At 37.1% G+C, this 16,481-nt stretch overlaps 2 protein-coding genes across 11 annotated transcripts in view; one reads left to right on the forward strand and one right to left on the reverse strand.

The window, feature by feature from the left end:
- Positions 1–1,301: 1,301 nt before the first annotated feature.
- On the forward strand, positions 1,302–4,984 carry LOC143861403 (wall-associated receptor kinase galacturonan-binding protein). Of its 2 annotated transcripts, none has more exons than XM_077372328.1 (4): positions 1,302–1,876; positions 1,963–2,256; positions 4,408–4,452; positions 4,535–4,984. In XM_077372328.1, exons 1-4 carry the CDS (start codon positions 1,339–1,341, stop codon positions 4,660–4,662), a joined length of 1,005 nt encoding a protein of 334 aa, XP_077228443.1. In that variant the 5' UTR covers positions 1,302–1,338; the 3' UTR covers positions 4,663–4,984. The 2 variants fall into 2 exon arrangements, with proteins under 2 accessions (XP_077228443.1, XP_077228442.1); XM_077372327.1 differs by having other exon boundaries at positions 1,303–1,882; positions 4,535–4,982.
- Positions 4,985–5,863: 879 nt separating this feature from the next.
- LOC143861401 (uncharacterized) overlaps positions 5,864–16,481 on the reverse strand; it is a 49,368-nt gene continuing 38,750 nt past the window's right edge. For 6 of the 9 annotated variants that reach the window (XM_077372325.1, XM_077372324.1, XM_077372322.1 and 3 more), the window contains 6 exons: positions 12,145–12,222; positions 7,877–7,943; positions 7,691–7,790; positions 6,725–6,841; positions 6,592–6,648; positions 5,864–6,481 (listed from right to left, as the gene is read on the reverse strand). In XM_077372325.1, the coding sequence (XP_077228440.1) occupies positions 6,329–6,481; positions 6,592–6,648; positions 6,725–6,841; positions 7,691–7,790; positions 7,877–7,943; positions 12,145–12,222 (572 nt within the window). In that variant the 3' untranslated portion in view covers positions 5,864–6,328. Of the gene's footprint in view, positions 6,482–6,591; positions 6,649–6,724; positions 6,842–7,690; positions 7,791–7,876; positions 7,944–12,144; positions 12,223–16,481 lie in introns of those variants that run through there. The other 3 variants (XM_077372323.1, XR_013239961.1, XR_013239962.1) reach the window with 3 other exon arrangements.

Below are 16,481 nucleotides of genomic sequence, written 5' to 3' on the forward strand. Positions count from 1 at the left end.
CACGAGGTGGCTGGTCTGAAGTGCTACAGACCAGCTGCGAAAAGCCTTTTGCGATGGACCTTAGCAAATCCCATTTAGGAATTTTTTTTTTCATGATAAGTTAGCTTCTCCAAGTAGTGAGCGAAGGGTAGGGAGGTGGAAGGAGACACTTGAGAGGGCACGATCGAGGAAAATTGAGAATTTTAATGTGTTTCAATTCCAGTAATGAGAATATTGTGGATATAAATAAATCCAGTATTTTTCAATGAGAATAACGTAAAGAACTCTGGGCAATTTTTGGATGAGGACAAGTGTCTTGATACAGATACAAATAAATTCATTCAATTCAAATTATTTCTTTGGCCCAATTATCGATTAGAAGATTTAGCTTGTATGAATCGCTATTGGTTTGATACAAATAATGGCAGTCTTTTCAGTATGTCAAGAGGGTGAGAAGTGGCTAAAAAATTAGGGAAAAGTCGATCAGATTTTGAGTGGAGTTTTTGCGTGGAGTTTTTTTTTTTTTTTGTTTGTTTCCTCCCTCATCTATCCCTCTACCACCCTCCATCACCTTTGGATAATCTCATATTCCAGGAAAAATCCAGGGTAGACAAACGTGCCCTTAGAGGCATAATCATTGCTAGTTTAGGGCTTTCAACATGTAAAAGTAGTAGAACATATCTGGAAAGGAATGAACAGAAATGGCAATTTTCTTGTGGATTATGTGGTGTTCCTTCCCATGGTAGACTGCTACTCTACTGAAAATGAGCTATAAAAATAAAAGAAAGGAAGGTATAAAAATAGAAAAATGAGTTAAATGTGGTAAATTTTGTTTTTAGGGTTTTGAACTCAATGTAAATTCTAAATATAGGCTATGAAAAAGGATTCAAATGTTGGATTGGATTCGAACACTAGAATCCTAACAGATTCATCACTAATTAAAAATTCGATTCCATTCCAGCTTAATGAGGACGATACCACATGCTAGGATTAGAATTGTCATTCTGTTTACATGAGAATTGGAATAGGAATGGAATGAGATGCTGATTCGAGTTCCAGATTCCATCAATCCAGTCATTAGTATTTTCGGCAAGCATAGGGAACCCCAGTGGTAACTAGCAAATAACTGGTAACCTTGGGTGTAACAATGTGTGATTGGGACGAGAAGAGAGTGGAAAAGCGAGCCAACTCTCTCATATCCTTCTTTCCACGCAGAAAGCAAAAGCAAATGAAAGAACAAAAAACAAAGAACAAAGAGAAAAAGGAAAAGAAATCACACAGAGCATCCTCCACCTTTTGATGAATGTGGCTTTTAACCATGTAATTCCTCACAAACCAAGTCTTCTCTCAAATCTCTCCATGGCTTTTCTCTTCCACAAACCCAAAACCCCAAGTGGGTTTTCTCTTCCCCTCCTCTTTATCTCCATCCTTCACTTCTCCTTTCCCTGCATTGCTCAATCAACCCTCTGTAGAACTTACTGTGGCAACATCCCCATAAACTACCCATTCAGTATAGACGATGGCTGTGGTAGTCCATATTACAGAAACATCCTAGTCTGTTCAAATTCCACCACACTCCAACTCAGAACCCCTTCTGGAAAATACCCAGTTCTCTACATAAGCTATTCTGATCCTCACATATTAGTCTCTGATCCTTACATGTGGAATTGCAAAGATGGGCCCCGCTTTCGTAGAACCAGACCCTTCAGTCTTGATACCAGCACCCATTTCTCCCTCTCCATGAAGAACGACTATCTCTTCTTCAATTGTGATCCCAATGCCGTTATCGTCAAGCCCAAGCCGAGCTCTTGCGAGCGATTCCCTGACCAGTGCGACTCACTGTGTGACAGTTCAAGTTATCTGTGTCGGAATTTGCCCGAATGCCCTTTTGTTTTAAGTGAGAGTATGTTAGAGTTCCCACATTGTTTGAAATTTAAAATTTAAAATAAACAGACAAGCGACTTTACTGTGTAATGGGTGCAGGTGCCTTTCGGACCTCTTGCTGTTCTTATTACCCCAAGGCGTCGGAGTCTCTGCGTCTGATGCTACAGCATTGTGCTTCATATACGAGTGTGTATTGGAAAACTGTTAGTGCAACTCCTCCTTATGATCAGGTACCTGAGTATGGGATTCGGGTTGATTTTGATATTCCGGTGACAACTCGTTGCCTTCAGTGTCAAGATAACACGAGGGGTGGGGGAACTTGTGGGTTTGATACTCAGTCTCAGAGTTTTCTGTGTCTTTGCCAAGAAAGGAATGTGACCACTTTCTGTACAGGTATATGTTTGATTTTTTTTTGTTTGGGCAATGATATTTTCACTCCCCCTGCATTACGCATGCGCTCCCCTTATAACGAGATTTGACATTAACGCTTTTTGACGTCATATCACGTTATAAGGGGGCGCATGCGGGTTTGATACTCAGTCTCAGAGTTTTCTGTGTCTGCCAAGAAGGGAATGTGACCACTTTCTGTACAGGTATATGTTTGATTTTTTTGTTTGTTTGGGCGATGATATTTTCACTCCCCCTGCATTACGCATAAGCTCCCCTTATAACGAGATTTGACGTTAACGCTTTTTGGCGTCATATCACGTTATAAGGGGGCGCATGCGGGTTTGATACTCAGTCTCAGAGTTTTCTGTGTCTGCCAAGAAGGGAATGTGACCACTTTCTGTACAGGTATATGTTTGATTTTTTTTTTGTTTGGGAGATGATATTTTCACTCCCCCTGCATTACGCATGCGCTCCCCTTATAATGAGATTTGACGTTAACGCTTTTTGATGTCATATCACGTTATAAGGGGGCGCATGCGGGTTTGATACTCAGTCGAGTTTTCTGTGTCTGCCCAGAAGGGAATGTGACCACTTTCTGTACAGGTATATGTTTGATTTTTTTGTTCTGTTTGGGCGATGATATTTTCACTCCCCCTGCATTACGCATGCGCTCCCCTTATAACGAGATTTGACGTTAACGCTTTTTGACGTCATATCACGTTATCAGGGGGCGCATGCATAATGCGGGGGGGGGTGAGTTTTGGCTTTTTATGATTGTTTTTTTTTTTTCCTGTCCATCCATTTCATGTTTTACATTAATAATTGATGTTAGATCTGGCACAAAACTGGTATATGATTTGATGATCAATTGGTGGGGGCATTGGTTGTCAATATCAGTTTCTTTCCGGAATATGATCTGGTGTGAAGAACACATGGCAGATTTTTCCTACGGAAGGGTCTCATCACCTGCCAATCAAGATTTGGTGGTGATGGAAAGTGGGTCCCATTCATTTGGCTGTTTAGGAGTTGGTGTGGTAGGATCAACTGGGGTCCAACTCTTATCTTAAGCTGATCATTAACAGTTGTTGATAAGTTTCATCCATTGCAAACCTTGGTGATGATGGCCTTTCAATTTTTTTTCCCACTACGCCTATGATATTTCAAGAAGTTTCAGTCTTAAAATATTCTTGACATCACATAAGAGAACCCCCAGAATTTCTTTTATTGAATAGTGGTAAATTTAATTTAAAGGGGCATAACCCAATGAGCGAGGTGGCCAGGTGCAAGTTAAAGAAAGGAATAACGAAAAGAAGGGAACATATCAGCCGCACTTATATAAAAGCAAAAAGAAGTGGGTAAATACTAGGAATCTGATCCTCTCATCACCTAAAGTGGCACCAGCTCTGCAGGATAATCGACCCACTGGACACCACACTGCAGACTAAGGCAATGTTCGTTTGAGATTGTGAAAACCGATTGTGAGCGCCCAAGCCTATTATCAGACTCAAATTTAAATGTAATTTTGAGTACAATAATAGGTTTTGGGCTCACGAGATTGGTTGTCACAATCTCAAACGAACAGGCCCTAAGCTAGTGCATCTGCTTCTGAGGTGAGGCTGCTGACCGCCACACATGATATATCTCGGTACTATGACCCTCCAATCCCTCTTGGATTTCCTCTCTAGTATGAGTGAACCTCCAAGGTGGCTAGCCTCACCTCTCAGCCCCCACCCTCTGCCCCCCCCACCCCGACCCAAAATAATCATTTGATCCAGCTGTTTTGAGTAATATGACCCCATGGAGTAAGGCCCGAACCTCCGCCTCATTGCGTCTTAGATCCGTATTGGACTCTAAAATGCCCAAACCATATTGGTCTTTGCCGATCAAAGAATGCCTCTTATACCCAAGAATTTATAGTTATTGAAGTAGATAAAGTTAGCGTTGGTGTTACAAATTCATAATTTCATCTTGGGTAATTTTCAGCGAATTTCAGTTTCCTTTCCTCTATCTTGCATCTTTACTGTATACAGCTTCAGAGTCAACCATTTGTATCCCTGATCATCAGGCTTTCAAGTGTTTGCTGTTTTTGTTCAAGAGGCATTTCATATTAAAATGTTACATAATCTCCACTAACCAGGTGCCTCTTCTTGGCAGATCACATCTATTATCAGCATAGAAGTAAGGCTGGAGTGATTGCAGGTGAGAGTGAGCATCCAAATTGGATTGACTCTGAGTGTATTTGACTGGTGATGATCTTCTAATTAATGATTGTTTGTTGCAGGAACGACTATTGCAGTTTCTGTTGTAGGGGCTATTGGTGTTGGAGCTATGGTGTGGTATCTGAAAAAGGTGAGACCAATCAAGCCTGTAACAACTGGGGTTCAGAGCAATGAGAATAGGCTCTTTTAAAAGGGAACGGCTACTTTATTCTTCGGATGAGATTTCCTACTTGGAGCTTGTTAGTCTCTTTTTACACTATACTGTTCTATAGATGAAAGAAGGTGGGTGAGAGAACTGTTTTCTCACTTTTTGTTTGACAAGAAATGAATTGCCAAATTGGTACCCAAGGATTCTCCACAATCAATCCTACATTATATAATTTTTTTTTCATGGTGTATGTTCTAAATATTTAAAATTGAGAAAAAAAAAAGTGTTGATACATATGAAAAGTACCTTCCATAAGATGTAATTGGGCCCATCCATGTCAACATTATCCAGACAGTTAATCTGTGAACCTGTTTGCATTTCACAAGTTCAACGGTTCGATTATAAATGCCGGCGACACTGATTCAATCATGGATATTGTTGGCCATCACAAATCCGGTCTATTGCTCTTGATCCCACTCTCATCAGATGTTTCTAGATAATTGATCGCATGATGAAAACGGCATCCTTTAAGCCGTAGAATTTAGCATGTTTCAATCTTGTTAATGGGATCTCCGTTCATCGTTGAACCTAGACCCAATGGGTCACCCTGTGATGACTCAACAGATCAACCTAGACCCAATGGGTCACCCTGTGCTGACTTATTAGATCAACCTTCCGATGACTGAGCACATAAGCCATGAGTGTGTTGAAATTAAAGGGAAGTTCAAGGGCACCATGAATTCATTTTAGGGAATGCCTCAAAATCTATCTGCGAGGGTTGTGCTTCTGAACAGATGTAAAAATGGTGCAAACTCTTGATTGATGTAACAAAAAGTGTACGAGAGCGTGTCATATACTCCTCAGTAGTCACTCTAATATCTCTAACACTCCTGCCAACACAACCACCAAGTAAACCACATCAAAAACCCTTTTAATCACAAGAGGCTTCCTCTTCCACCATCAACATTCCAATTCAAATTCAAAGTCAAGAAGCACCTTCTTTTACAATATGCTCATCAGAGCTCCTCTCCATTTTGGAAACCCGCAACAGGCCATACTCCTCTTCATCAACATGCTCACCCACTAAGCCCCACACAGCAGCCACCTCTTCCCTTCCCTCAACAAAGCTGCCTCCCTAACATTTTCCTCTATAGTATGAACCATCCACATCCAAGCCATCAGGCGCGGATTATCAACAGACCGATTCATTAAAAGCTGTTTCGGTCAAGATGAATGCAGGGGCTAGTAAAATAAAAGTAATAAAAATGAGATCGAAGTTGCAAAATAAAGAGTAGGCTAATTAAATACTAATCAGGATAAAGTATGTAAAACATGGGGTCTTGTAGGTCATGCCATTTAAAAAATAACTGCTTTAACAACTTGGTAATTGACACCACTTTCCATTGGGAACTGCTTCTAATCATGCAACATCCTTAACTTCTCTTGCTGATGTGAGTATTTTTTGTTTGTATCTTGGTAATTGGCGCCACTTTTCATGAAATTTTCCGCTTGGTTTGTCAAGATCATCAGGGTATACCCTCTATCAGGATGAAGGTAGTGCCAGTATCAGATGGTTTGTGGATCTTCGAACTCTATGGCTATTGAGAGAGAGAGAGCCCCAAAAGGAGGAACCTTCATAATTATCTCTCTGCAATTGGTAGTTGTACGCTACAAGTGTAGAAACCTTCGAGTGAACAGGGGGTGAATATCAGATAGAAATTGAGGGGAGGTCCTTTGTGTGTGTCGACAAATGTTTGTCTACCAAATTCAAGGTGGACTGTAGGTACTTGTTATTTACGTTCAAACACGACTTTGCAATTGCCGTCAGTTTTGAGCAAATGAGAGAGATTTCTTCACTTCCCTGCAGAATACATAATGTCAAACAAACAAGCAGCGATTAGTTGATAATTCATTCCGAATGAATTATCAATTAAGTTAGTTCAAGCTGTATTTATTGTATGAGGAACCTACCTCAAAAGACGATATGATACAATTGCAAGCTTCAAGTGCCAATTTTCCACGGGCAACCTGGGGGAAGAATTATCATTACAAATTTTCTGACAAATTAAAAGTGAAAGAAATAAGGCAAATGGTGACACTTAACTGCAGATGGCTCCTGCTCAATGCCAACCACCAGATTTTCAAGAATAAAACTGGAAATAGAGAGAATTTCCTCAAGATAGGATGGTTCTCCTAAGAATAGTTGATCATTGCCCACAACCTGGATCAGATTGGCAAATAAATGATCAAATGGATAGTGAGAAGTCGATGAAAACAGAGAAAACATGTTTAGAGAGCAGCAGATTTTAACATGGATATTAATAATTTGATTCTTGTACTTCTGAAAGCTGGAATTTTCAATTTGATACAAAGAAAAGGTCGTAGAGTTTCCCAAGGCAATAAATTCTCTGAAAACATTCTCGCAGAACTAAAGAGTATGGAGGAGAAGCAGTTCCATTTTTGTCCTTTTTTGAGAGGTAATGGTAAGCTTTATTGAATAAAAAGGAATACTCTGTCACGAAGGAGATGAACCCAAGAAAAAAGGAAACAGACAATTTCCTCCTGAGCAAGAGGATCGATCATTAACATATGAGGGATGCGAGCTATGGAGAAGCAAAGACCCCGGGGATCTCCACGATGGAATTTGTTAATCTCCAAGGGCATGGTCTTCATCTCAATGCCCAAGAAATTACATTGACGAGTTGCCCTCCACCCAAAGGGTTCAGAATAGATCGGGACTTTAAGATACTGAGGCTTCATTTTCAAAAACAAAAACAAAAACAAAAAGATACTGAGGCCAACAACTAAACTGCGGGCCCCTGCACACTTGCCTAGGTTCACGAAAGAAATATACATTGGACAGGACCCAAGTGTTGGAACTGACAGAGCTAATGACTATCTAAGAATAAATTAATACTATACATCCTGTCAAAATTGTTACTATACATCCTCTCAAGATTCTACAATCACGGGAGCATAATCACCTCATAAATTAACTACAAACTTTCAGGTCATTAGGTGCAATCAAATAACCGTCTGATGAGAGGTGCCACAGCAAATGAAATTGTACCTCTATACTGCTTGAGTGGTATGGAAGCTTATTTTGAGAGATTGTTGCCGCTAAAGAAACAATTGCACAAAACATCTTTATCCTCAACTCTGGTGTTATCCTAAATGAATAAATGTAAGAAATAAAACAGAAATCCTAGCATAAAAAAGCAGATGTCAATATCAAAAGATGAGATGAAATGCTTACCATGACTGAGAATTAAATAGAGACAATATCTTCCTGGGTGTGTAACCAATTCCTTGTTCAGAATTACCTTCATACAGAATAATAGCTTCAGAGAAGAGCATGTCAAACATTGCCAAACACAGAAAATTTTATGTATTTTGCTAAAAATTTGTACAAGAGATGCATTGATATGCTCTTTTATTACAGTCTATTTTACATCCTCTAATTCAGACAGCCAAAAGAGTTAGTTCAAGGCTCCCTTCAACAAAAAAAGGACTTACTTGAAGGCTCAGTAGCTTGAGTCAACAGTTATGTATTTGGCATTATCAGAGCTAATCATAATTACTTTCCACAATGATGCACATAAATTGTAGATTTGGTACAAAATAAAAGGTCAGCATATTAGATCCATGTACCCAATCCTAGTGCATTAGTTACAAGATTTTATCGAAGAAGTTTCTAGAAAAAAGGAACCACATTTGTTTACTTCAATGATATTCGAGAATCAACACAGATTGTACCCATTTTCAATTGTTTCCTGAAATAATCTAATATTCACATGGAAAACATGCATCCCAACATAGAACCAGAGTATCAATTTCGGTAGACGTTTTGATTGTGATGGAAACAGAAACATGGTTTTTGATGGAAATTTCATTGGAAATCTTATAAATCACAGAAACATATAGAAACATGTGCAAATGATGGAAAATTGAGACGAAACTTCAACAAGTGCGAGAATAAGCACAAATACACACCAAAAATCATTGCATATGCAAAAAACTACCCACAATGGTTTAACAACTTTGAACACCTAGTGACATGCTGTCGTGTATGTCAGATGATTCCATACCCATTGTTTTGAAAATCTTACGATTTACGATTCGATTTACGATTCTCAGGCAAACCGATTTGAATCCCATGATTGAATCTTAATTTGTATGAATCTTACGATTTTTTATTGAATCTTACAATTCGATAGTAAATCGTACGATTCATATGATTTATGTGATTTATCCAAATTAAGTTTTGTATAAAAGAAAATATGTCTTTCTTTCAAAAGACCTCACTTCCTTTCTACATTACAAGAAGCCTTTGAAATCCCTCTCATTAGAAGGAAGAAGGCAGAGGAGAAGTAGGACTTAGAACGAATCGAACCAGTCGAGCACAAAGCATTTGTTGAGGGCATTACTCACATCGAGGCGGGAGACTACCATAATAAGGACAACATTGATTCCCGTCTTTTATGATTGATATTTGTCATTTGATGTTTGAGACTTTGAGAATTGATATGATCTTGTGTCTTTTTTTAAAGATTATTAACCAAGATGCATGGGTTTGGATGAGAATGAGATGATTAGCATGTGTCAAGTTTGTCACCAAACAATTCATACTGCGATATTGAATGCTAATCATGATAGTTTCTGTTTGAATTAATGAATTTGGATGAAAAATGAAAAATTGGCCATTTTTATTCTTTAATTTATTTATAATTTTTTATTATACATATTTTTCATATTTTTGAATGAATCTTATGATTTACGATACGATTTGCAATCCGATACGATTCGACCCCTATTACGATTTACGATTCGATTCCGATTTTCAAAACATTGTCCATACCACATTTCACATGCAATTCATATAAAATTAATTATGTAACACATACTAGTTTAGTATACAACTAATAAATTAAATGATGAAGAAAAATATTTATGCCTTTTTAAAATAATTTTTAACAATTTATAAAAAACTATAACAAAGAAACTAGCGAGAAAATACAACATAACTTTTAACATGGCATGGCTAAACTTGCACATGCCTTGATTTTTAACAATTTATAAAAAATTATAACAAAGAAACTAGCGAGAAAATACAACATAATTTTTAACATGGCATGGCTAAACTTGCACATGCCATGATTTTTTATTTTTTTATTTTTTATTTTTTGAATGACACATGCCTTGATTTTGTTAGTTTTTCTAAAATTTTAATAATTTCTTTTTAAATTTTTTAATCTATTATTTGCATATGCTTCCATATTTTTCGTGATTTTATAGGAATTTTATAGAAATTTTCAACTAAAATATGCTTTCAAATTTTGACCGCAATGATGTAGTACAGAAGCTTACGGTTTTGGTTTCGATGTGTTTCAGTTTCAGTATGCTTTTCACTGGAGATGAAAATAGAAACATTTCGGTCATTTTGTATTGATTTCGATGAAAATTTAAAACTATGCTCAGACAACCTCTGAATTAATAGGATTTTGAGGAATCTGATGGAAGAACTGGTAATGGGGATCAAAACATAGGAGTGTACTAGCGATGGAGGGACAAAGGCAAGCAAATGACTTCAAACTGGATGAACGGCCAGATTCTTTGATCTATATGTCCCAGATCGACGATCCAACGGCACAAATGATCCACAGATGTTGCAAAGACATTCCAAATGCCTAGCGGTCCCACATATATTTTCAGAGATGATTCAGATGTCACACGGGACCCGTCTGGATTCCATATCTTCTTCAGAGTTTTGATTTTACTTACAAGGGTTTAAATGAGTATTTTATGAGTCTTTTTAAGTTATAGGGGATAATAGGGTCTTTTTCCATCAAAATAGGTTCTTCGAGGTATGACCGTTTTTAGGTGCCACACATGTATTATCAAAATTTAAGTGGGAGCAACTCTTAAAGTCCTTAGACGTAGTTTAATCCTTAAGAGTTTTTATTTTTTTGATATAAATACTTTATGCTGGGTTTGGAACAGAGAACACCGCATTGATTTGCAATTTGATATTGAGAGCTTTGTGGAGAAATGACCTTATCTTCTTCTTTGGTGAGATGCCTAGGATTCTTTGGTGAGATGCCAAAGAAACTCATGGTGTGAAGCCCTGGTATAAGTAGATTAATTATTATTACATTTCATTTATCGTTTCTACTAATCATCTTTGTGAAACGACCGGTTACTCAAAAAGCTTAAGCTATCGGAGAAGGTGTTATTTATTCTTTTATACTTTAACACTCCCCATCACGTGTGGCTCCTCTTTTAGGTTTGGCCATGGCATGTGGATTTTTACTATCAAGGAAGTTTGAACTGAAGACCTTTTGCTCTCATATCATGTGAAACTACCAGTTACTCCAAAAGCTTAAGCTGTTGGAGAAGGTGTTATTTAATCTTTTATACTTTAACAATCTCTTTTCTCTCTTTGGAGGGAGGTGATTGATAGCAAGTATGGGTCAAATCCCATTACTGGTATTCAAATGACAGTTTCTGAAATAAAGATATGACGGTTTGGAGGGATATCATTAAACATAACCACATTTCCATAAAGGGATAATGTTCAGATTTTATAAAGGTGACCAAATTAAGTTTTGACATGACATATGGTGTGGTGAAGTACCCCTGAGCCACGTGTATTTTGATATCATGATGGTAGATTATTTCTATTTAATAAATAATCACGTGTATTTTGATATCATATGTATTTTGACACGACATATGGTGTAGTTAAGTGGATATAGTAGATTATTTCTATTAAAGAAACTCCTATTAGGATGAGTAAAACTCAAAAAAAAAGAGAAGAAAAAAGAAACTCCTATTAGGATGAGTAAAACTCAAAAAAAAGAGAAGAAAAAAGAAACTCCTATTAGGATGAGTAAAACTCAAAACTGGCTGCAATTGCAAAGTTGTGGTGGCAGTATTCATAAAACAAAAAAAAACAAAAAAAAAACATACAAAATAGATCTAGAAGTATCTAAGAGATTCCATAAGTATTGGCAACTTCACACATTCATAAGAATCCATATAACATGGTTGAGAACTTAAGTGGGTACGGACCACTAAATCTACAAAGTGCACAGATGTATTTAGTGTGAGGTTATTTTTTAATTTGATAGGACTCGTCATTAGGATGGCCCTAATGCTATTTTTGTAATATTCTTCAGAGAATTTATAAATGTGTGATTTCATGGGGTTCACAGATAACCCTCATGAATACTTCCTTCACTTCTTTCTCTTTATTTTGTTCTTCATCTCTCTTCTACTTCTCTTTCTATTTCCAACTAACACAATGGAAGGTTCCAAATGCTAACATACAAAATTAGGAACGAGTACAACATAACCCAAAAACAAAATACCAAAAATAAAGGTTATTGGTGTGTAAAGATGGAAAGAAACTATGAAAATTACTTTATATCAATTAGTGAGTTAATAGGAAAGATTATTCATATTAAGAAAAGCACTTGAGAGTTTTAGAACAAAACTAAGAAATGTTATGCATTCTTGAATAACCTGGAACCATAACTAAAAAGCTGCATAATTTTCGTGTTGAGGAAAGAATTCCATGCGCATCAATTAGCAGCCTAGAGCCTGAATAAAAAGAAGAGTCCATAATTAGAATGGCCATATTGACTATAAAATTAACTGAATATAATGAATAATTGGCCATCTATGAAGTTAGAACACTGGGATGGAAGGATAAACTAAGATATCAAAATACAAAAAGCAAGAATTATTTCATACAAATAATTTGCACAGGTAAGTTCCGTTTCTACCATCATGGGATCATAAATATCTTATCGCAGCTCTCAATTCTCATAAACGTATCCAACTATAGATTATAGATTTATACTGAAGCCATGTACAATCAGGAAAAAAAAAGGAAACGAAAGAAAAACTACAGCTCATTCCTAATAGCTGTGCTGAGGTGTCTCCTACATATATGTTTGGCACTGCAGTTCTTTTAAAGGAAAGTAGGGAACAATAAGTTCACTTTTATTTCAACTTGATGTATTTTAGATTACATAAAAATCCGAGGTGCTATATGTAAGAGTTCTAGGAAGGAAACTACACATGCTTAAGGATTTAATTATTGATATTGATTAGTATTGGGCCTATTGGCTATGTATCAGTTGACACACCTGGGATACTTTTTTTTGGCACGCACACAAAAAAATAAACAACCAATACATTGTTTCCACCATAGATTCTTGTTTATTTTTATTCTTAATGAATTGGTCAACATATATCAACGTCTTGATAATTGTTATGCGATTGGTTTCGAGTGTGCAAGCGAGCATGTTAGGTCCTGTCCTGCATGCTTGTCTATCGATTTTTGTCCCGCTACTTGAACTAAAAGTGTAGAAACACGTGAAAAACTAAAAACGTGAACACTGAAGAGTATAAGTAGGAACTACACAAATGCAACTACATAAATGGCACAACACAAGGTACTAGTAGGTAGTAAGAACACTTACATTGTTACTCTGTCACATGAAAGTACTCTACTCAACTCAACTCAACTCAACTCGACAAAGCCTTTGTCCCAAACTAGTTGGGGTCGGCTAAATGAATCCTTTAGAAAAAATTCATGAAGGTAAAAGGAATCTACCCGGCTCTAATCCTGGTTCTAGTTGGGTTCTTCTACGTGGATCATTTTCTATCACATGAAAGTACTACAAGCTAGAAATAACAGCATGGAGAATTGAAGATGGGAATCCTGTTTTGGATGCTTGATTTAAATAGAACTTAATTGGAATTAGTCATAGGACCCTTAATCCCAGAAAAAACACGAGGAAAATGAAGAAAAAACTGAAAAAAGACACGTTTTTTTATTCAAATTCAAACCCCCAAAATACAACATTGCCCCAAACCAATATAAAATCTTGTTGGCTGATACGGGTCAATGTGGCCAATACGCTTGCGTATCAGAACAGTGTGCCCAATACTGGGGTTGATATGCATTTTTGGCAGGCATTAATACAGGGGTCTAAATCATATCAAAGCCCAAAACTTTTTATACGAATTGGATGATACAAAATGTATCATCAACTGCTTTTAAACCATGCTGACACAACATTTCAACTCCATTCTAGAAACATAATAAGAGGCCGAACCTACCTTAAATAGTGAGGAGTCAGGGCAACTGCACGATACCTGACTAAACTTCTTATGTCCAGCATAACAGCAGTTGTTGTTTTTTTTTAAACATAGTAGCCAATTTTATTGAAGAAGACCAAGATTATCAAAGTACAACATAAAAAGAGCTAAAAGGAACAAAACAAGACACTACGAGAAATGAAAATACATTCAAGGAGGGAGAGAATAAAAAAGAGCCAAAGTCTCCTTCGAGACACCTTCTCTAGCTAACCCATTCGCTACCTAGTCAACGGATCGCCGAACATGATGGAAAATCATAGTAGAAGATCTCTCCCAATCAAACATCTCATCGAAGAACCTGTCAAATCTCGACAGATGTTTCTCCGATTTGCCTAACCAACGGATCACATTCAAGGAGTCCCCTTCTATTACCACATTAGTTAGACCATCTCTAGTCAATAGTTTTAATCCTTGGTGAATTGCACGCACCTCTGCTTCCAAGGCGTCCGCCACACCAATGGGACCCGCGAACGCCCAAAGGACCTCCCTGAGTTCGTTTCTCAATACCCATCTGATCTCAGCCGGGCCGGGATTGCCCAAGATAGATCCATCAAAATTTAGTTTGAGGTAACCACTATGAGGTGGCGACCATTCTTGCACAACTTATTCCTTCTTTTCCTTGCTAGAGCAAACTACTGTCCAATCTTCCCATAAGGCATAAGCAGTTACAAATTTGAAGCATGGAACTATGGAAGGGTTTTGACCAATGAAATCGTCAAAGCAATGACTTTAATAAAGAGAAACTCCAAGCTTTTAGAGGTCCCATAAAAAAATTCTTGTGTTTCTTTCTTTCCAAATTACCCATAAAATGGTTAGGAAGGAAACAGTCCATAATACTTTGCCTCTTTTCTTCCATGGAACTGCCGACCAACCTTCTAATAGATCTATTAGTTTTGCAAGGAAAACCCAATGAATACCAAATTTGCATAATAGTTTACTCCATAACTCTCTCGCCACCTTGCATTGTAAGAAAATATGATCCACAGATTCCCCAACTTCTATGCATAATGAACGATGATCTATGATAAGAATCTTACTTTTATGCAAAAAATCCAGCATAACAATTGTTGCGTGACTAAACTTCTTACGTCCAGCATAACATTCTTTGTAAAAGTTTCAAGTAACATACTTTCTTTTTTCTCTTGGTCTTAAAAGACACTAAATGAGATTGGCAAACTTAATCATATCTGATCTGTAATTACCATAGAGGTTCAGGTAAGTAGAAGGGGCAGTAAAGCATATGATTGAAACTTGAAATGCAAAATTTGGATGGAAATCAATTTTACATATTAACATTCATAAATAAAGGATATGATATCGACCAAATGTGTTGATTTCTGTAAAAGGGCTATGGGGCACGCATTAGGAAATTTAGACTATGAGAAAAGACATGGAATTGTACAAAACTACAATTAAACATCAAATTTCATGAAATTGCTATACATGGTTCGATTTTGTTCATATGGTGAAACTTGAAGTAGCTTGTTTCAAACCATAATGAAAATGTTTTGTCTTGCTCTGTAAACCAGGGTCAAAATGTTTTGTTAGCTCTGCAAACCAGAATGAGAATGACTTGAATTTTTTCCTATCAATCAAACAGGAGAACAGGTCCTCTGCATTAGATGATGCGAACCTGAACGTTGAAATGTCACAATAAAAGTCAGCCGTGTCAGAATTGGCTCTATCGTATATAGCAAAGTCTGTTTGGGTTGCATGCAATAAAATTTCGGCTGAAAAGTAAATTTCAGGAGAAATTTTTTTTTCAAATACATTTTCCTGAAATTTCATCTGAAATTACTGTATTGCTGAAATTTCGGCCGAAATTTTGGATTTGGGCTGAAATTTCAGATTTAGGTGATTTCAGTGTCAATCCCAACCGAAATCCGAAATTTTGACCGAAATTTAAAACGATAGTTGCATGAGACTATGAAGCAATGTGAGAGGAGCTGATAAGGAGAAGTTTTTTGCAACAATGTTATTGGGAATCTCTTTGAACATGCCATAGCTCTAATGTCGTCGATTTTTTGTGGATTTGATCTGGGATTGATGGCCCTACGGACCCTACAATTTGAAGAAGTTTGTCGGATGAGCTCAACAATGTAAATACTAAAGTCAGATGGCAATGGCAATTTCAATATAAGTCTAGCAGAAACTCGACAAGCATAAGATAGCTGTCAAAAGGAGTTCAAGGAAGAGGAGATTAAAAAAATGATTTTTTTAGGATTGAGGGTGATAAAGCCTAGGGTCTCTACGTGGTTTCTCAGTGGATGGCCTTCTATCGAGAGCTTCGAGGCCTCATGAAAAAGCAAATACTACAATGACAGGGAGTTGATACAAATGATCAATAAATTGCAAGTTAGGATACAAATCAGTGTAGTGAACACTACATTAATCATGCATATCCAAACCGAGAATAAGATAGAGGTCAAGGATTTCTGTCGTATAAGCCTTGATAAGCGCCCTTTACAAAATACAGGCCAAAACTACATTTTATTAGATTGAAATGCATTATCCTTTCTCATCATTTCTCCTACCCAAGCTGTCTTCACTAGAGTCCAGAGAATGGAAAATTCTTGACGTAGTCATAATTGCAAATGAATGCATATAGTCGATATTCCTTACAAGGTCGGTTAGGCACAGTTTGCATGATGGACTGAGAAAAAAGCTTACAGCCATGCATAGTAATTTTC

This window comes from Tasmannia lanceolata, unplaced genomic scaffold (genome assembly GCF_043159265.1).
Source record: "Tasmannia lanceolata isolate RefF3 unplaced genomic scaffold, GAP_Taslan_0.1 ptg000037l, whole genome shotgun sequence".
NCBI lineage: Eukaryota > Viridiplantae > Streptophyta > Magnoliopsida > Canellales > Winteraceae > Tasmannia > Tasmannia lanceolata.